This window comes from Lissotriton helveticus, chromosome 9, assembly GCF_964261635.1.
Source record: "Lissotriton helveticus chromosome 9, aLisHel1.1, whole genome shotgun sequence".
Lineage (NCBI taxonomy): Eukaryota > Metazoa > Chordata > Amphibia > Caudata > Salamandridae > Lissotriton > Lissotriton helveticus.
In genome coordinates, this window is record NC_136070.1 from 270,373,946 (window position 1) to 270,394,873 (window position 20,928).

At 44.1% G+C, this 20,928-nt stretch overlaps 1 protein-coding gene across 1 annotated transcript in view; it reads right to left on the minus strand.

Annotated features, from left to right (window-relative positions):
* POMT2 (protein O-mannosyltransferase 2) overlaps window positions 1-20,928 on the minus strand; it is a 425,522-nt gene that overhangs the window by 193,104 nt on the left and 211,490 nt on the right. Inside the window, exons 11-15 of the mRNA XM_078659955.1 lie at window positions 20,265-20,325; window positions 19,053-19,131; window positions 17,329-17,480; window positions 12,929-13,020; window positions 12,018-12,094 (exon numbers count right to left, since the gene is read on the minus strand). Coding sequence (XP_078516081.1) covers window positions 12,018-12,094; window positions 12,929-13,020; window positions 17,329-17,480; window positions 19,053-19,131; window positions 20,265-20,325 — 461 coding nt within the window. The remainder of the gene's footprint in view (window positions 1-12,017; window positions 12,095-12,928; window positions 13,021-17,328; window positions 17,481-19,052; window positions 19,132-20,264; window positions 20,326-20,928) is intronic.

A 20,928-nucleotide genomic window follows, 5' to 3' on the forward strand; every position in this document is an offset into this window, starting at 1 on the left:
ACACAGTATATTAGCGATGAACCATTAAGCCTGTTATACTCTCGCCCTCAGCACCTCCAAGATGTGAGAACGTAGTAATATACTACCAGGAGGAATTAGATCTGGGATTGCAAAGTGTACGGGGTTACCAAATATTAGGACAGAAGTTAAAATGTTATAAAAATCTAAGTGTAAGTATTGTAAAAAAAAAAAAGCATGGGCCTAACTATATACATTATAACATGTTTTTGTAGATAAAATTAAGCTGTGAACGAGTCCTTGAAGAAGGTGCAGGATAAAAAGAGGCACCGAAACGCCGCGTCGACAATTTCGTTCCTAGAACAATCTATTGACTTGTAAACATGATGTTGTAATGTTTGTGTTAAATATTGCTACAATAGCAATTTTTAAAGAATATTGTATGCTTTTTAATTTCTGAATTTTATGAATAACAATTGTGTATATGACTTGCATATGTTATTATCAAATTTTAATCCTTTCAAATAAATGAATGAAAAATGTGTTGATAAAATAGAATTGTTTCATGTTTTTCATGGTACCTTTAGGCCCCACATACACTTAGTTGTAAATTTGGTAACCGGTGTAACATTGCAACCCCTCTCTTTGCTCTAAACGTCCCCTTTTGGGGATCTTAACACCACTGATGATTTGTTGAATCCAGGAGAAGGAACTCTGTTTTTTATAAGATTGTTGACCCAATCCCTTTCCTGTCAGAAAGGGTAGTTCCCCATATACATTTTTTTTAAAGCTAGACCTGTAGCATTCAGTACTTCATCATTTTCTCCTCCGGGGAGGAGGGCGGGCGCTTATGACTATAACAGAGATAGCCCTATACAGAACTGGAGTTACAGGTAAGAAACTACTCCTTCTGTAGTAGGGGATCTCTGTGTTTAGTCATAATCTAGTGTATAGAATGGCAAGCCCATCTCCACAACCAAAACTGCGGTGGAGGAAAAAGACAACACCACTACTGTGCAAACAGATTTTGTAACGAAGCCTGCCCAACCTGAGCATCTGTTATAAGGAAGAACAAAAAGAAGAATGCCCTTTGCTAATACGAATGGCCCAAATAGGGTCCTAGATTACAAAATTGCAGTGCAAAACTCACTAAGACCAGAAGCAAATCAGACTGTCCAAAACCAACTCATTGTAAAACAAAATTCATTTTTTTATTTCATTTATATATAGATATATATTCTTTTGTAACAAAAAAGAAAGTAATAACATAGGTATCAACATATTCACATGGCAATCAGAAAGCGGTTATGGCATTCAATTTAAACACCCATTCATCCCAAAACACATTCAAAAGAACTCCTGTCTCTCCATTCACTCCGCAATTATTCAATGCATCCATAAGGTTCAAACACACTCATACATGCATCATTCATCCACAACATATCGTACAACGGTTGCCAGATCTTCGATGATGAATTAGTTCCCGAAGGAGTCACCCCAAAGCACTTGGGAGACTCGATGAATACATTTCAGGACAGACTTTAAGCACCTGAGCATCTGCTCTGGCATCAGTTCGCGCTATATAAAACTCTGCAAAAAAAAAAAAAGCCTTCCAAAAAATCCTTTATCACAGGAATCTGGAAGAAGGATGTCTGTTAAGGGCATTTCCTGTAGGCAGTCAGCACAGCGAGATGAACCTTAATAGAATGGAAATTAAGGCCAGACTGCCCCAAATGCAAAAGGTATGGAAGGATGACATCTTCCTTGCATGTCGTCGGATCATGGCTCTTGGACGTGCACCAGATGCAGAACCTCTTCCACTTGTAAGCATAGGAAGTTCTAGTGGAAGGACGCTTAGCCTCCTTCAGTATGTCCATACAATCTTCAGAAAGATTCAAATGGCCAAATTGCACTATCTCAGGAGCCATGCCGCCAAACTCAAAGATGAGAGGTTGGGGTGCACCATCTGCCCCCCTGAACTTCGTGAGAAGGTCCAGCCGGCACGGCAGCCGTATGTGAGGAAGGAGAGACCCTTGAAGCCTTGAAGCAGGTCCGTGAACCACCACTGTCTGGGCAATTCCGGAGCAATGAGGATCATCCGCGCCCTGGACTGGGACAGCTTGATGAGCACCGCCGGAATCAGGGGAATGGGCGGAAAAGTGTAAAGAAAGCTGTTCGACCAGTTGATCCATAATGCATTCCCCAGAGTCCCCTGCTGGTAATACCTGGATGCGAAGTCTCGGCATTTGCTGTTGTCGGCGGTGGCGGACAGATCCACGGCTGGAGTGCCCCACCTGGCGAAGACGTCTTCGAGCACTTCGACGTTTATGACCCACTCGTGGTTTTCCTGGATCAGTCTGCTGAGTGCGTCCGCCTGAGCATTCTGCACACCTGGCAGATGGGTAGCTGTTATCGTCAGTCCTCTGGCTAGCAGCCAGTGCCAGTTCTCCTGCGCTTCCCGTGACAGTGTGCGCGATCTCGAGTCCCCCTGCTTGTTGAGGTAATACATCGTGGTCGTATTGTCCGTCTGTACAAGCAGAGAGTTGGTCTGGAAGGACGGATGAAAGGCCTTCAGCGCCAAGTGAACAGCTCTGAGTTCCAGGAAATTGATGTGGTACGTGGACTCCATCAGGGGACCACGTTCCTTGGATCTGTAACTGTCCGGAATGCGCTCCCCAGCCATCGAGGGAAGCATCCGTCACGATAGTCTGAGTGGGAATGTCCTTGTGGAACGGAACCCCTTGAGGAGGTTCTCTGCTGAACACCACCATCTCAGGGACTGCTGAGTGTGCAGAGACAGTCGTATCCTGTCGTTGCAGGTCGCTTGCCTCTGGTCTCACTGATCCTCCAGACATTCCTGCAGCGGCCTCATGTGTAGGCGTGCATTTGGAGTGAGGAAGATACAAGAGGCCATCGACCCAGTAGAGAAGACACCGTCCTCACTGTTGTAGATGGAACAATCATGAGAGCCTGAGCCTTCCGAAGGAGCAATAAGCGTCTCTCCTCCGAAGGAGACACGCTAGCTGACACCATATTGAAGAAGGCTCCCAAGTACTGTAGACACTGGACCGGAGTCGGGACAGACTTGGACATGTTTATGTGCAACCCCAGCTGGTTCAACAGAACGGCCGTCCTGTTGAAGTGCAATTGCGCTTCCTGGAAGGTGGAGGCTTTGATCAACCAATCGTCCAGGGAAGGGTAAACAAACACCTTGTTCTTTCTCAGGTGTGCCGCCACCACTGCCGTGCACTTTGAAAAAGTCCTGGGTGTATTGATAGTGATTGGTGCCGACTTGGAAGCGCAGGAATTTCCGGTGTTTCCGTGCAATGGGCACATGGAAGTAAGCATCCTGCAGATCAATCGGGCAAAGCCAGTCTCCCCTTTGCAGCTGAGGGTAAATCTGGTGCAGAGACAGCATGCGAAACTTCTCCCTGCGAATCCATTTGTTTGCTTGTCGCAAATCCAGAATGGGCCTGAACTTGTTCTTGTCTTCCTTGCGTACCAGAAAGAAGCGTGAGTAAAGACCCTTTCCCCTTTGAGACAGAGGGACGTCTTCTATCGCCCTTTTTCTTAACAGGGTATCGGCCCCCGCCTGGAGCTCGCGCAGTTGGAACTGGGAGCAAACCGGTGGAATCGCTGAAGGCGGGCTGAGAAAACGAAGACTGTATCCATTGCAAACAATATTCAGCACCCACTTGTCCTGAGTAATATTTCTCCACTTTGCCAAGTAATTTTGTATGCTTCCCCCCAACGGAGCGGGTAACGGACGGGGGGGAAGTAGCACCTCAGGGCTTAGACCCGGCCGGGCCCTTGTTCACGGAGGAGGACTGCTGACCACCTCTGGCGCTTTTGGAATGGCCGCCGCTGGTACTGCTGCTGCTGCTGTTGCTGCTGTCCAGCCTGCCGACCTTGCCCTCTGCCCTGCGCACCGTAACGCCTCTGGAACGGGCGGAAGGTCTTCCTTTGTTCCTTCGACTTCTCCAACCAGACAGCCGTCAGGGTTTCAGCCTCCACCTTTAAGCGGGCCATTTCCTCATCCGCATGTTTGCCGAACAGGGTCGCTCCTGAAAACGGTAGGTTGGCGACCCTCTGCTGCGCCTCTGGCTTCAGTGATGTCAGACGCAGCCAGGCGTGGCACCGCAGGTTAATCTCATGGCAGTACCCGTTGGGATGCCAAGAGCGAGGAATCCGCAGCCGAGCTTATCACCTGGTTGGAGACCATCATCCCCTCATTAATGATCTCTTGGAAATCCTCCCTTCTATCCCTGGGAAGGTGTTCCAGGAACTGCTGCAGAGACTCCCATAAGGCCCGGTCGTAACGGCCCAACAGAGCCGAGGCACTCGCGGCCTTCATAGAAGTGGAGGCCGTACCGCAGACTTTCCTGCCGGCCGAGTCCATCAAGCGGCTCTTCTTATCAGGAGGCACCGTCGACGACGGGGCGGTGGCGTGCTGTTTTCTCGCCGCAGTCACGATCACCGAGTCCGGTACAGGGTCCGAGCGAAGGAATGCCGGGTCTGAGTCCGGGGCCCTGTATTTCTTTTGCAGCCTGGAAGGTGCCGATTCTGTAGAGGCAGGGGTGAGGAAGAGCTCCATGGCAGGTTCCTCCAGCCCTGGCACCAAGGGCAACAAGGGGTGAGACAGCTGTTTCTTGTGCAGGGTCTCGAAGATGACTGAAGTCGATGGCGTGGGCACAGTGAGTGTAATGCCCAGTTTTGCCGCCCCACGTAACAACACCTCTTGGAAAGAGACGATGTTGTCTACTGGAGACACCCTCGTCCGAGGGAAGTCCGACAATGTAGGTGAATATTCCCGGGCACTGGACGAGTCCGTGTGGCGGGACATAGACCTGTCCCTCCTGTGGCGCCATCTGGACCGTGTGGAAGAGTGACGGTCACTTCTGGATCTGTCCCTCTGCCTGGAGCGAGATCTCGACCTCCTAGGCCTCGGTTTGTCCACTGGCCTTAAAGGAGGGAGCTGTGGAGGGGGCGGGAGCCTAGGACGTGGAGGCCCCGTAGGCGGTGTCTGGAGATGAGGCAAAGAGAGAGACCTCGGCGGAGGTGGCGGTGGAGGAGGAGGAGGGTTATGAGGAGGCGGTGGAGGCGTAGGATTACGCGGAGGAGGGTCCTTGGGCAACGGGGGAGGCGTGGGCGTCCTGGGCCGTGAGGGCAAAAAGGTCTGGGAGTACTCAGAGCCCGGAGACTCTACCACTCTCCTTCTTTTCTGCACCGGTCTTGACAGGGGTGACTTCGAGGCCGACGGCCTCGGGGTCGAGCGACGGCGCCGCCGCGACCGTTGGGCTCGTGGAAGTCGAGGAAAGGCTGACTACAGAGCCCTGGGACTCCCTCCTGGCCTTAGAATGCCCCCTGGATGTCGATTTTCTCCTTCTCGACGCTGACCTCCTCTTCGACATCGAGCGTCTCGGAGTCGATCGTCTTCTCGACATCGATGATCTTCTTCTCGACGTCGATGATCTCCTTCTCGACGTCGACGATCTTCTTCTCGACGACGAACGTCGAGTAGACGCCGACGGCGAGCGCCGGTGCCGTCCAGACCCTCCATGACGTCGATGGCGTCTCATCGATGAAGTGGTCCTCAACGTCGACCTCGTCCGAGGTCTCGACGTCAATCCCCTCGACGTCGAACGGTGATGTCGCTTCGACCCAGAGCCCTGGGGAGACGGGGAGCAGACGGTGGTCATCCCTCTTGACGCCGACGTCGAGGCTATCGACATCGACGGAGACCTGAGCCGTTTTCTGGCCTTCTCTTTCCTGGGGAGCCCCCCAGAGGCCGAAGTACGGGCAGAGGAAGAGGCCTCTCCATGCCCAGACCCACCTTGACCTTGCTGTCTTCTTTGCTCCAGTCCTTGGAGCCGAGTCTTCTCCCTGTCCTTCAGGGTCCTGTTGGAGAACTGCTGGCAGATCTCACAGTCCACAGGGACATGAGAAGAAGGGAGACAGAGAGGATACACACCCTGTGTGGATCAGACTTGGCCTTCTTCCTGGCACACTCAGGGCATTTGTCAAATAAGGAAGGCATATCTGACAAAAGAGTGGCCAAACTCACCAGACAACTCCAGCAAAAGGAAGAAGGAGCAAAAACACGTAGAGTGAAACACTCTAAACACTTGAAAAGTGCAAAACAATTAGACAAAACACCCAAAAAGGGAGAGCTCAATGCTCCAGGGTCCTGCTAGCAGGAGCCGGAAAAAAGAACTGTGTTGAATATGATATTGGTGGAATATCCTTTGCATTTCTAGTTGAAGTACTGGACAGTGTAGCCTTGCAGGTATAGGCTGCATTATTTGTCTTTACTTCTCTCTTAAGTGTTTATGCAGGACTGCACATAAGACAGCTTAAGAGATTATTTTTGATTGCTCTGGGTTCCCCGCACATGAGCGGGACTATTCACTAGATTATGACTATACACAGAGATCCCCTACTACAGAACGGGATTGTAACTGATAAGGCTAAAATGTTCTGTACTGGGTATAACCTCCTTGAAAAAAAAGAAGTGTCCCGGTGTCGAGCTCCACAAAAGGGTTGTGTCTTAAATTGCAGGGTGACTAACAATCTTGCCGTGCCGGTATCTTCTTTAAACACCTGTAAAGCTTCGTCAATGTGCTGACCAAACAGGGATTCGCAATCATAAGGCCTATCGATGATTTCAGTTGGCACTTTCTGGTGAAAAGTAGTTGCCCTCAGCCATCCATGTCTTCTTAACCCTGCCACCCCAGCTAATTGGAGGAAACCTGTAGACGACAAGTCTACTGCACAATCAATTATCCCCCTGAGATCTTCTCCACCTCTTGAAGAATCTTCATTGATTCTGCTTTTGACTCTTCAGTCAAAAGATCAATAAATGATGAAATATCTGACCACATTCGGTGGACATATTTACCTACAATTGCGAGTGAATTTGCTGCTCTAACTGTGGTCGCTGCCATGGTGGAGAATGTTTCACCAATAGTGTCAAGTCGCCGCCCACCCCTAACCGGCAGAGCAGACCGACGAGAAGCCGGATTTCTGGCACAACGCTGCGCTGCCTGAGAAATCACCGAATACGGTTTTGGCTGACCGATGAGGCCGGCAGGAGAATTTTTGGGAGCTTTGTATTTCGTTTCCAGCTTAGTTAAAACAGCTGGAATGGAGGCCGGTGGTCGTATTACTTTCAGGTCTTCCTCCCATATGAAATCTACTATGGGAATTGAGCGTACTTTCCTTTTTGTCTGTTCTTTAAGATCATAAGAAAACAATCAGACTGTTTAGTGACTAAGGGGAATTGAAATCTCCTTGCTGCTCTTTCCATTAGAGTATGAAACTCCTCTATATCTTCTGGTGGTGAGTCTATCGGAGGTGCAGTTGATGGAGATGGTGTTTGGAACTGGTAGTCATCCCATTCATTGGGAAGGGACACTTCCTCAAGTTCTCCTTCCTCTTGTTCATTGTCCATTGTTTGATATCCCTCTACATGTGGCTGAGGAGTTGTTTGAGGTGAAGTTATTGGTACTGTTGATTTAGGCAACCTTGCAATCAGAGACAATCTAGGGATCAGAGTTTGAAAAACTGAGGCCGCTGGTTCTGATGGTGGGAATTTGCAGTAGTAATCTTCCACTATCTGATGTAAATTTGAAACTAGAGAAGCAGGCCTGTGGATGGCCAGTTTCTTCTGTCTATATTGCTGGTTAGGATCTTGATGGGCATAGTAATAATAATGTTCATCATTATTCTACTAGGATTTAACATGAAGGTCGGAAAGACTGTGTGCCACACCAAAAATCAGATTTTTCATCCTCTTCATCATAATCAAGAAATTCTTCCGGAGGGCTAGGGGTACCTTACTAGGAGAAGTATGCACTGGCAAGATATTTTCCTGTGAAGATCTTCTCTTAGATTGAGCTACTGCAGAGGTAAACATAGTTTCTATTTTTGTTAAGTCCATCGACATAAGCGTAGATGGATGCGTAGTCAAAAGTATCATTGACGAAGCAACCGTTGACGGGGCACCCGACAAAGCTTCTGTCAACGTCCAGGGCGTCGTCGATGACCGTCGTTGCAAGCCTGCTGTTGATGACATTGGGTCTGTCAATGGAGCCATCGCTGATAAAGTCACCATCGATGAAGCCTTAGACGATGAGGAAGTGTGTTTAAGGGACGTCTAACAACTGCAGCGGCAATGGGGAAACCGTTATAGTAGTGACAACGGAGACTTTCATCCACGAGGGCATCAACAACGATTTCATCAGTGGAGAATCCATCTTTAGCTTCTGAGTTGATAAAATCGTCTCTGGAAGTGATTTAGAAGCCGTTTTTACCTTAGTGGTGGCAGCAGATGGCGTAGAGGGCACAGACTGTCTCTTATGAAAGGAAGGCTCCTTCTTAGAGGTGGAAGGTTGGCCATCCACATTAGATGAATGATGATGCTTTTTAACCACCTAAGAGGCCTTTGGAGATACAAGCTCCACATCACTTGCTCTCTTTTTTGACGCAACAGTTTTGTGAGAGGTATCACCGTTGTTGTCAGATAGAGGGTTATCCCTGGCTTTTAACTTCTGCAACCACAGAAGAAGTCTGCCCCCTCTACCTCTCAAAGTCTTCTGAGAGAAAGCTCTACAGATTTTACAAACTCTCACCTGGTGATCAGGGTGAAGGCTGTAAATGCACTTCTTATGAGGGATCGTCCGAAAGTACTCTCAGCTTCCGATAGGAATCACAGTGTCTAAAAAGAGATATTTTACTTGTAGACATGTCGAAATCACGCTGTTTTTGAAGAAAAACATTCTGACAAGTAGGCCAGAATAAGAACACTGAGCAGAGCTCAGGGAGACTCCCTTCAAACGACGTGCTGTAGAAAACCTGAGATTTACAAACAACAAGGGCAACCCTAGAACAAGAATCTGGGGCAATATATGCTCTATTCCAAACAGCAGTTCATGAGCCAAAATAACAAATAAAGTCAAATATAAACAAAAGATAGTTAAACAGAAGAAAAGCCCAGTGCTGACTGAATTTCGTAATAACCATGTACCAAAATTATATCAAAGGATAATATTTAATGTAAATTCAATAAGAAATTAAACAAAAAATAATTATAATAATGACGCTCATACAGTTACACAAACAATGATAAAAGTGTGAACACTGACAGGTGTAAACTGAACAAACAATGGCAGAAAAAAACACAACAAAACAACATGTACAGAAATATATAATATATAATACAACAATTGCATTTCGACCCATGGGTACTTTAGGGTACATCTTCAGGACAAAGGCTTCAAGTATAATAGCGTCCACTTTATTTTCTACAAAAATGAAATATGTACATAGATTTGCAATAGATAATTTAAAATGTATAATCAGCACCTAAAGTGTGACAAAAAAGTCAGAAAAGGTGGTTGAAAAACGGAAAAAATAGGAAAACGATAAGAGAAAAAAGGGCCAAAACCCAAGTATTCCAATAGAAATAGTGAAATGAAAAAAGTGGAAACTGTGAATAGAAGGACAATATTTAGTAAAAAGTAGAGGCTGGATAATCACCTCAATGGATCTCCACAATGAACACGAAGAAGGAACACCAAACCTTATGTATCGGGCACAGATAGTGGAATTTAATGGGGACCCAAACTGTCAAAAGATGAATTGCAAATATAAATGCAAGAATTGCAAAATATTATTTATGAGTCTCGCCTCAAATGAAAAAAATTAAAATAAAAATCCCACATACCTGTCGGTATGCCAAAATTGGCCACAAGAAATTACTCAAATATAAATCAATGAGGGTATGTGCCAGCTAGGGCTATGGGATCCAAATTGATATCGAAGAAACAATATTACCGACTGTCTTATTAATGAAGAATCAAGGTTGGTACAAACAATTGAATTGCTGCAAAGCAATAAAAAAGAGCAATCAATAAGGAGATTCTCTCACATGGCCTCATAAATTTGACCCATGAGGAAGTCCACTCCAAATTAATTTCAAAACAATATGAAAGAATGGGTAAAATAGAATCCCATGTTAAAATAGCAAATTTAATTACATCTGGAATGGGGGATAAGATGCTAAGTCTATTAGTTGAACTTAGTAGCAGATTCTATCTGAACTGGAATTGAGAGACAAAAAGCTATGTTTACACAAAACATGTAAGAAACTGCATATTTTAGATGACTCTATTCAGCTAAACCAGACCATTCAATGGGACAATACCTCCTAGGTCTGAAGATCTTAGTAAAAAATGTGTTACGAAAAATAGTGGGACTGACGCTACGTTTAAAAAAGCCAAACAGTTACCGACCCAATGCTAAGATAAGCAAAAGACCGAAAATGCAAATACCCATGACTCGATGACCCTCCAATTAAATGGTAATCCTCATAAAAGAGTGCCAACATACATCCCACCCTTAAACTATTAGTGGCTCCTTTTTTCAACCACTGTTTCTGACGTATATTATCTATTGCAAATCCATGTACATATTTCATTTTTGTCGAAAATAAAGTGGACGCCATTATACTTGAAGCCTTTGTCCTGACGATGACCCCTAAAGTACCCGTGGGTCGAAACGCCGTCGAAGCTTGAAATGTAGCCTAAATAAGAGAGGACACAATTGTTGTATTATGGATTTCTGTACATGTTGTTTTGTTGTGTTTTTTCTACACCACTGTTTGTTCAGTTTACACCTGTCAGTGTTCACACTTTTATCATTGTGTAACTGTATGAGTGTAAATATTATTATGTTTATTTTTGGTTTAATTTCTTATTGAATTTACATTAAATGTCTCTTGATATCATTTTTTTTCTTCCGTTTAATTATCTTCTGTTTATATTTTACTTTATTTGTTATTTTGGCTCAAGAACCTCTGTTTGGAATAGAGTAGAAAACCTGAAAGCCTGGAGCCTCTGTGGTGAGGGTTCTAAAGGGTGCTGTTGCCTGACTTGCTTAACTTTGGGCCATTCCTAATGACTAGGACGAGCTATTGAAGTAAATGTTTTCTCTCCATTGACTTGAATGTCAAAGTTATTACTTACTGCTTTATATGTAACGTGGGACTACCACTTCAACAACGGGGAATAAGTCAAGGATGTGAATCTATGAAAGATCCAGTGCTGGGAACTCCTGACATCTAATTCTTGTGGCCATCTATATTATACCCCCTTTGTTCTAAGTTGGCATCTATTCTGCAAACTGCACAGACCTCATACTGGTTTACGCTACCCACCTTGAACATGGCACACCCTTCAATTGGCCCCATTTTCCTGGCAAAGTCATGTGAAATGGACAATAATTTAAGCTTTAGGGTCAGTTTAATGTATTTGTATATGCTGATGCAGTAGACCTTCTCCAGAAGTCCAAAGGGGTAAGAAACCGGACAGAAACAGGACTCTTGTAGTTACTCTTACCCCTCCTAAGCCTGGAATCAAGACAAGGAATTGGAAAACCTTGCTGCTCTGACCTACAGTGGAGGATATGAAGACATATTACATGATGCAGAACAGAGATGACCATTTACTAGAAGAAAAGAGCAATGTCCAGCAGACTAAGCCTCCCTAGAGAATACCTTGAGGAAGTGAGATGCCAAGAAAATAGAAATCCTTTTCAACCCATATGGCTAATATATTTAGAAGATTTTTGCTTTGCAAGAGGAAGGAAGACCCACAGAAGACATTCTAGGACTGTGAGGGTGGTAAGACAGCATTGCCTTACATGCTTTTTGAGCATCCTTGAAAGTGTGGAAGCTCATCACACTCTCTTTGAACCCCCCACATGGCGATTTTGTCTCTTTAACCCTAGGACTTAAGAAATCCCCAGCAGGCTGAGGTCAGTCATTTTCAACCTTGAACTTTTTCAGCCATCGCTCTAGTGCTTACAGTTCCCCAAACCCTCCCACATCCAGCTTGCACCATCCTAACCTTTAAAACAGAGTACCGTTTCAATAAGTGATTTCCTCCCTTGGGTCTAGTTTCCTTGCCTGATAAGTTAACCATCCGTCAAAGGAAGGACCTCCACACTTGATTTAATTTTCCCTTCACATTCCACCAATTCTGATCATCATCTTTACTTACCCTTATCATAACAATGTGGGATTCAATAAGGATCTCCAGGAAAGTAGGTTTCAAAACAGCAAGGCTGATGTTGGGCACTACAGAGGGAGAAGCAGATGACAGCACTTAAAAATTCTGAAATGAGCTTAAAGTTTCACCATGGCTGATCAAATAAGTTACCCAAATCTCTGTTCAAACTGATTTCTTTTCTTTTGATTCTCTTATCACTATTCTTGTTTCTTCCACAGATCGCAATCGAGTATCTGTACATTTTCAAAACTTTTTTCAGTTGACACAGTACCTTTGTTTTTTTATACATTCACACCGTGCTCTGAAGGATCCCCCCCCCCTCCACCTCGGTGCCTTGAGACCCTGTTGGTCTTCTGTTTGAAAGAATCATCGGTACTGTGGGTGCAATTAATATTCACAGCTTTTAATCCCTACAAGAATGTTTCTTACCTCTTACAACAGCTTATTGCTTTAGCATATTAATCTTTCATAGATTCACATGCTTTCCTGTCAATACGTTGAGGATTCAGATTCCTAATCAGTGGACCTGGGAGTTTCATAGGATGTGAGCCAATGAAAGATATAATGGAGGATAAAGTTAGTACTTAAAACAGAACTTCTAGCATGTCCTCCCAAATAATCATAAGCAGCTGAATCACAACTTGACAAATTCTAACCTCTTCTAAGGGTTCAAACATAGACCGGCAGCACTCTCAATGCAGCTGCTCTAAAAGGCAGGAGCATGGCACTGAAGCTTCGCAGCTTGCCTTGCTGTGATATAGGTGATGCACTGGGGTGCAACACACAAGGAAGCTTACTATGACTTATTTAAACCTTTAATTTAGTCCAGTACTGTATTAAATATTAGACCATGAAATGTTTGCTAGATCCTCTGAAATATCAGCACATGCTGCGGGACTTACATTTTGGATTCACATGATCCTCTACGTTCCACAGAGTGTTGGGAGTTTCCTTAGGGTATGGACTGCATGTCACTTCACCCTGTTCCCAGCCCCTGTGAAGAATTAATTTTCAAGCATCAATATGTCAAACAAGAAACCAATGTGGAGATTTCCAAATGTAACTGTTTATAGTTTGCAATATCGATGGAGAACGTCATTACATTTCATAACGCAGATTTAAATTTCCTTTGTTAGCATTAACAATGATAGTTTTTAACTCTGTTAAACAGATGAAAGTACCGCCTGATGAGGAAACTTGGGCTCTATGAATACACATACTCATGGACCAACACACACACACTCATGGACCATCAAACAGACACACACATTGACTCGTTGTCAGCAGTATTCCCATTTGGCCTTTCATTTCAAATGTCTCTCTGAAAATGACTTTTTCCGCATCCTTTCATTTTTTCTGTTTGCGTCCTATCAAAGTTCTGCCACACATAAAGATCAGAACTGACAAGTTGGAGTTTGAAAAATATCAATGGAAAATGTTAAACTCTTCCTGAGCCCAAATCCTTAACTTTGAGAGTGATGTTGAGTGGAGGAAGTGCCAAGGAACAACAACAACAATACACAGTTGGGTGACCACCTCACTCCAGGCCATTACAAACACTGTCTCCAGTTCTGAACTTTAGACCTAGAAATTAATGATTTCAGGTGTGTTATGCTAATTAGTTTAAGAAGATTGGTTCTGGTTCCCCTATGGACAGCTGTCCCCCGCGTATTCTCCAGGAAGCTTTTTTACGTTGCCCAGACCCTCCCCTACACTTATTAACAACTCCCTTGCTCAAGGGATTGTTCCTGATCTCTTTAAGCTGGCCGAGGTTGTCCCTATCTTAAAAAAACCCAGCCTAGACCCGCAGGTACCGGGCAACTACCGCCCCATTTCCATGCTGCCCAATCTGAGTAAGGTTATGGAAGCCCATGTCGCCAACAGCCTTAGCTCGTTTGTTGAACGGACCTGCTACTTGGACCCCCACCAAGCAGGTTTTAGACCTGAACATTCCACCGAAACTGTAGTCTTATCAGTCTTGGACGAGCTACGAAAGGGAGCGGACCAAGGTACTACTCAGGCCCTGGTACTCCTTGACCTGTCAGCTGCCTTTGACACGGCTGACCATCAGATTTTGGTCGAACGTGTCAATAGTGCCGGGCTCCAGGGCCTATCTCTAGGATGGATTACCTCCTTTCTCAGTAATCGCTTTCAATCTGTTCATCTGGCTGGTTTCAAGGCTGAACCAACTAAATTGATGTGTGGGGTCTAACAGGGCTCCGCTCTGTCACCACTACTTTTTAATCTGTACACCCTTCCCTTGATTACTGCCTTGCGCAAGAGGAAGGTTGTGGTGTTAAACTATTCTGATGACCTTCAGCTGATCTTTAACATCGATATATTCACCTCATCGATCTCCAATTTCCAATCTCTAATGCTTTTCATCAGTAACTGGATGAATGCTAATCAACTTAAATTAAATCCAGACAAAACAGAGCTGATTCTAACGGGCGGCTTGGCCAACCCGTGGAACTCGAACTTCTGGCCCATCTCACTAGGGAGCCCCCCTGCCCCGGCACTCTCAGTGAAAAGCTTGGGGATCATGATCAGCTGTGATCTTACCATGAAGGCTCAGGTCAGCTTGGTGGCCTCAGCATGCTTTTATCATCTGCGCAAAATTAGGAAAATCAGCAGGTTCCTTTCCACAGAAGCCTTGACCCAGGTGGTCCTTGCACTGGTCATCTCGCGTATCGATTACGCCAACTCCCTCTATGTGGGCATCCCTGCTTATCAAGCACTCCGCTTGCAACGTGCTCAGAATCAGGTGGCCAGACTCATTCTTGGACAGCCTAAGCATTCCCATGTGAAGCCCCTACTGAAAAGTCTGCATTGGCTTCCTATTCTCCAACGCTGCCTGTTTAAACTGGGCTGTACCATCCATAAAGCCCTGTCAGGACGTGGCCCCGCCTTCATTGCCCTAAACATCCAGCGGTACCTTCCATCTCACGATCTACGCTCCTCTAAGAACCTTCTTGTGTCCCACGCCTTTAAACGGAAGAAACACGGTGGCCTCAGATATACGACCTTGGCCCCTCAATTTTGGAACACTCTTCCCCCTAACCTGCGCATGACGGACTCGTATACCCAATTCAGGAAATTACTCAAAACCTGGCTTTTCTCCCACGCATATGACTGATACTCATTCTCTGCTTAGCACGGCGTTCGGTCCTGCTCATAGCGCCAAGAAACCGTTTGGTGAACGTGCGCTCAAGAAATACAGTTTAACATAACATAACATAACAATGGGAAATAAAACAAGACTAGAACACCCAGAACACAGAGGCTATGAAATAAAAGACTACCACTTGAAACTGTGTCAATAATGACCCGGAGTGAGGTGGTCACCCTTATGCATAGATCCATCCATAGTGAAACACAGTGATGATGCCACATTCTTAAGTGGACTGCCCACAAAAAGTACACACATTGTATACACCAGCAGCCAATGTAGAGAAATGCTTAACGTTCAGAGCAAACATGGCTGGCACCATAAAAACACTCAGAAATTATTCTATCAGCCAACCTTTGAAGCTTAAAGAGGCTAAATGCTTCATATCTGTTTCTTAACTCCAATCTCTTGCACCAAACAGAAAGGACCGTAAGACGCAAAAACAAAAAAACAGAAATGCACAGAAACCTCACTTAACTCTAACCAGATAAAAGGCCTCAAGACATCCTACAGCACATTGTAACATAACAGCAAGCAGTCAAGTTCCCACCATTTATAAAGCACTCTGCCATGCATCAGAGATTCCTGGTGCCATGGACACTCGGTCCTTGACAGCAAATTCACACACAGTGCAGAGTAAACCCATTAATAAATAGGCATAGAGGAGCTAGGAAGTCTAGCAAGGTCTGAAGTAAACACAACTATACACTACATATAAAAACAAAGATTACGGGCATACACCAGGGCAATTAAAAATAAAATACAACATTATGGTTACATTAATATGAAAAGCAACCACCACACAAAGCAGCAACATACTTAAGCCCCTATCCCAAAACCAGACTACATACATTCAGGGCTAAAACCTTCCCTATCACAAACTCAATGGATTTAATGTCATAATTCAAACATTTTTAACCCCTTGAGTGCTACACTCGAGATGGTCCTCAGCACCATTGGGACTAGTTACGTTGAGGACGAGACCATCTCGCCCATAGCACTAAAGTGGCTTGCTTATCGTTATTGGGGTTTACAACTTTTCGAGGCACGAATATGTAATTATACAGAACACATCTACTGGTGCGTGATTCCATTAAGAATGAAGGTTCACACTCTGCAATATATAGGTAGCCAGTGCCTAGTGTAAATTCTTCCACTTCCTCAAACTTTAATTTAGTGCAGTGTTAGGAAAACACCAATTGGGTTAACAATGGCAACACACAAAAAGCTCTATAAAAAGCTGCAAGTGCAAAGCAAGGCAGCATTGGCTATCCTCAAATGGAGGAATCACATTGCACTTGCAAAATAAAGCATTGGTTTAAATATGAATCTAGGAATAAATATGAAATTGGTTATGCCATGTAAAAACACAGATCAAAGTACATAATGCATATGCTACATTCAATGGTTGGTTCCCAAACACACAACACAGAAAAATCTCAATCAACATGCAGACCATCACCAAGATCAATCAATCAATCAATCAAATATAGCTAATTTAACAATAAAGCTGAGAGCAAGACCCATAGATGTAGACAGGCACAAACTCTCAATTATCCTCAATCCATTCACAAGAGCGTACCCTTAACAGATACAATTCAGAGATTTCTCAAAACAACTAAACAAGGTCTGACACTGCACGTACATCGACCAAGTAGTGTTGATAGCCAAAGTCTAACTGCATGAGGTTGACAATGTACTACCTGGAACCAGCACCCTCTCCACAAACGTCGTAGATTTAAAGCACAATCTTTACATCTGCCAAAATCTGTACTACCTATATTAAAGATACACCTTGTTCATACTAGCAGTACTTTAGAGTGTATATATAACCTAGAAGTTAGACCATTTATGCATACTGTACATTAAACTCTATAAAGTGGCTGCACAGTGACACAAAGATGATAACATTGTTTCAAATAAATATAAACACATGCCCAATTCACAAGTCATACACATTAGCATTACATTCCTGTGAAAGTGTAGATGTGAAGAGAAAACTACTGGGGCCATATAGTCTAGTTTCTGCTCAAGATAACTCAAGGCATACATTTGAAAAGCAGATCCTTGTTTTGCCTACAAAAAGTGAATGAAAGTTAGCAAAAAAGAGATATGCTCTAGAGATCACTTCACCATTTTGGCAGTGGCTTCCCAGAGGAGCCCAGCAAACAACCAGTAGCCAGGTGGGTGAGGCGGATTTTGCTGCGTAGGACTTTGATGCAGCTTCCCTCCTTTGATCCAACCACGTCAATCCTCCAGAAATCATTTGAGTCACCTGTTCCATTCTGTGATTTAAAAACAAATGCTAGAGGTTATAACCTAAAAGTTGCAGGAGACTGAGTGATACCGGCAACAGCTGGCCAAGTTCAGAAGCATGCATTTTCTTTTTCATTCTTGCTATCTCCCTAAACATGCATTATAACTCAAAAGGGTGCTGGAATATGATAACAAAATAATTACTACTGGAACAAAACAAGGTCTGTATGATTCGCGAGACAGACAGGACAGAATCAGTAAACATTCCATTGATGTATGTCAACTGTTCTCTACCTCTGTACACCTTCCTTTTAACCTTTTTTTTTTTTTTACTTTTATAACACTTTGTTTTTCAAATAAAGGATAACGTTTACATTGCATTGTATAAAGTCTCTTGATATTTACAACAAATCGATCATGTCATTTGGCGATATTAAAATGGACAATATATCGACCAGTGAAGATGCAACAACTATCAGTCGTCAGTATCCGCCCTCCTCCCCACACCCCCTACAATCCCACTACAAGCCATAGCACTAAGGCATTCAATGTATTACAAGCCTACTAAACAGTGGCGCAAGTATTCTAAACAGAGTAACCAGTATCAATACCTCAGCCCACCCCTTCCGGCTCTATGCCGTTATCTACCTGTGCAACAGCAGTTTGCTTGGTAGCGCCCAGATATACCCTGAGCGGTCCCCATATGTCTCTGGGTCGGGACGTCAGTGGCATAAGACTGGTGTACAATTCTGCATTGGTGTTGCAAAATGCTAAACTGTTCGGCCAATCTTGTAGTTTGGGGGCTGACTTCCTGTCCCAGTGAATGGCCACCTCCCTCTTTGCCAGCAAAAGAGCCAGAGTCGCCAATCTCCTTACTTTCTTGGGAATCTGAACTGTGTAGCCCATGAGGGCAATTTCAGGAAGGGGGACAAGTGGAATTCCAACTATTTTCCTTAGGGTCTCATGCACCGTAGGCGAGGACAGGTCCAGGCCACATGTAGAAAGATGACACGTGGGGATAAGCATTTTAAGCAATTATGTGACTTAGTAGGATCTATCTTGTGGTCCTTGACTGGTGTAAATAGGCTCGGCGGAGAAATTTGAAATGTAGTAACTTATGGTGACTGTTAAGCGAGACGTCTCGGGTGACCCTGCCACACTTCTCCCACTGTTCCTCTGTGATCTCTCCGCCCACCTTCCTTTTAACCTTAAGAGCAGATAAGAGCATACAACCCAGAAAGCATGTTTGGGAATGACAGCTCTACTTCTGAGGATAACGTAAAAAAGTTTACTGTTTTTCTATCTTTACTATTCCCTTTGATGGCAAAGGAAAACTAGCAAAACCATGGCACTGCTTTAAACATTCAATCGAATGTGACAAATAAGCTGATTTCCTTCCAAGCCCTCATAATTAACATGGATTTTCAAAGCCCAAAACAGCATTAGGATAGCGCAGGCACTAAACAAAGAACCTTTGAATATCAGGACGCAGTGTCTTTGTGAATGTGTCTGTGTCCCTACTTCACCAAGCCCTTGTTAACAGCTCATCTCTAGAGTGACCAGAGAATGTGCGGTTCTAGTTTTCAGTGCTGGTCTCTTACCATGCCATAAGCTGTGACTTGGAGGTGCTTCCTCGTCAGTGGTGCTTCACGTTTGTGACTGTGCAGATTCTGTGCAGTCCTGGGAATAAAAGCAACACACATAAGTCCTAGAGGTGTTTAGAGCTCGTAGTTGGATAAAACAGCCCTCCACAAACCCCAGGGATGCAGATGAATGGTCTGTCCTTAAACTATGGAACTATGAGCCAAGGCCCAAGTCACAAAACCTAGTATTCAGTCTGCTCCTACCCATTAAAACTAAATCTGATGTCCAACTAGACCCAACATTGCAGATGCACATTTGGCAAAAGTCATAGCATGCAACCTTTAATGAAGTCACAAGCTTGCCAGAATGTTCTGTGTTTTCAGAGTTCCCAGAATTCTTTTTAAAAGAAAAAAAAATACTTATGAATACCGTTAGGCTGTCAATTTGTTTGGACCTTGTTTTAGAACAGTCAACTACCTGGATGGCAAAATAGCTTTTTTTACTGGAATAGGATAACTAGACGTAGCATTCAACAACATGGAAGAGAAACTTAGGTGCAACTTTCTGTAAGTTACCTACCTGCAAATAAACTGTTATCGGAAAAAAGGAAAAAAACTTTTTTCTTCACCTGTATGGAATCTGTCACAAGGACAGAGAAGCATGGGTTCTGGCAGATCTTGTGGAGAAGTATACACTGAGATGGCCTCCAGCGGGCGGGCTGTCTGGAATATTTCCGTTACCCAGTTCCAAATTAAAATATATGGCCTAAGAACAGGAAATCAATCAAATATTTTTATCAACCTATTTTAAATTATTCTCTGCAATTATCGAGTCTTACACCTGAGAATTGTAAATCCCAAATATTTTCAAGCTTGCTCCAGTCGAGCAACCTTGGTTCCACGTCTGAGATACATGTGATGGTCCCAATGGCATGGTGCAGCAATGGTGTGGACACAAGCAAACTGGGCAAGAACAGATACAACCTCAACCTTCCTCCCAGCACCCTGCACAAAACCTGCTGGTATTGCAGTGCCAGCTAGACGATTTTATGTTTCCGCAACCATAACAGCCTCAAAACTATGTTGAGCTGAGAGCGTCTTGTTGGGGGGAAAAATACAAGGAACAATAATAACAAATGTTGAGGATGGGTGGAATATTGTAACAGCAGCTCAGCCGTCTGCCAAATTGTTAAAAAAGTCAGCATCACATATGAAGTTTCAGAAACTTACACTTTATGCTCCAGTCGTATAAGATCCCCAGATTTCACAAATTCTACAGGAGCACCCGGTTCTAGTGGGTAAAACCATCAGAATAGATTTAGTTAGTCCAAGACATAACATGGGAATCTAAGTGATGTAAATGTTAGCAAAGAGGTAAATGTTACTCACGTGCTAAGATATTAGAATCGAAAAAGACAACAATTTAAGGAATTAGGCAGGAAGAAAGAGTAATCATTGTACAGCTTTCTTAAAAGTGCAATTAAAAAAAAACATCAATGTTCCTACTCCTGAAGATCAAATATTTTTGGGGGTGTGGGACAGCGGATGTGTGGGTGTGTGTCTGCCTCTGCCTCCTTCTCTGGAGAGTTCATAACCATCTTTTAATAGTTTAATAACATGTTATTATTCAAGGAATGTTAAAGTAAATGCAAGGTTAAGCGCCATGGTCAAAATAGCTGACAGTATTGCCACATGCACTGCAAATGGGAGAACAAGAGACAAATTGAAATCATTTTTTTCCTTTTTTTTTTTTGCAGAGTTTTATATAGCGCGAACTAGAACCGAACCGAATCAGTTATCAGAGCGCTTTACATAGCACCAGTTACGTTACATGAGGACACACTTTCATTTTAGGCACCGGGAGATTAAGTGATTTGCCCAGAATCACAGGGGG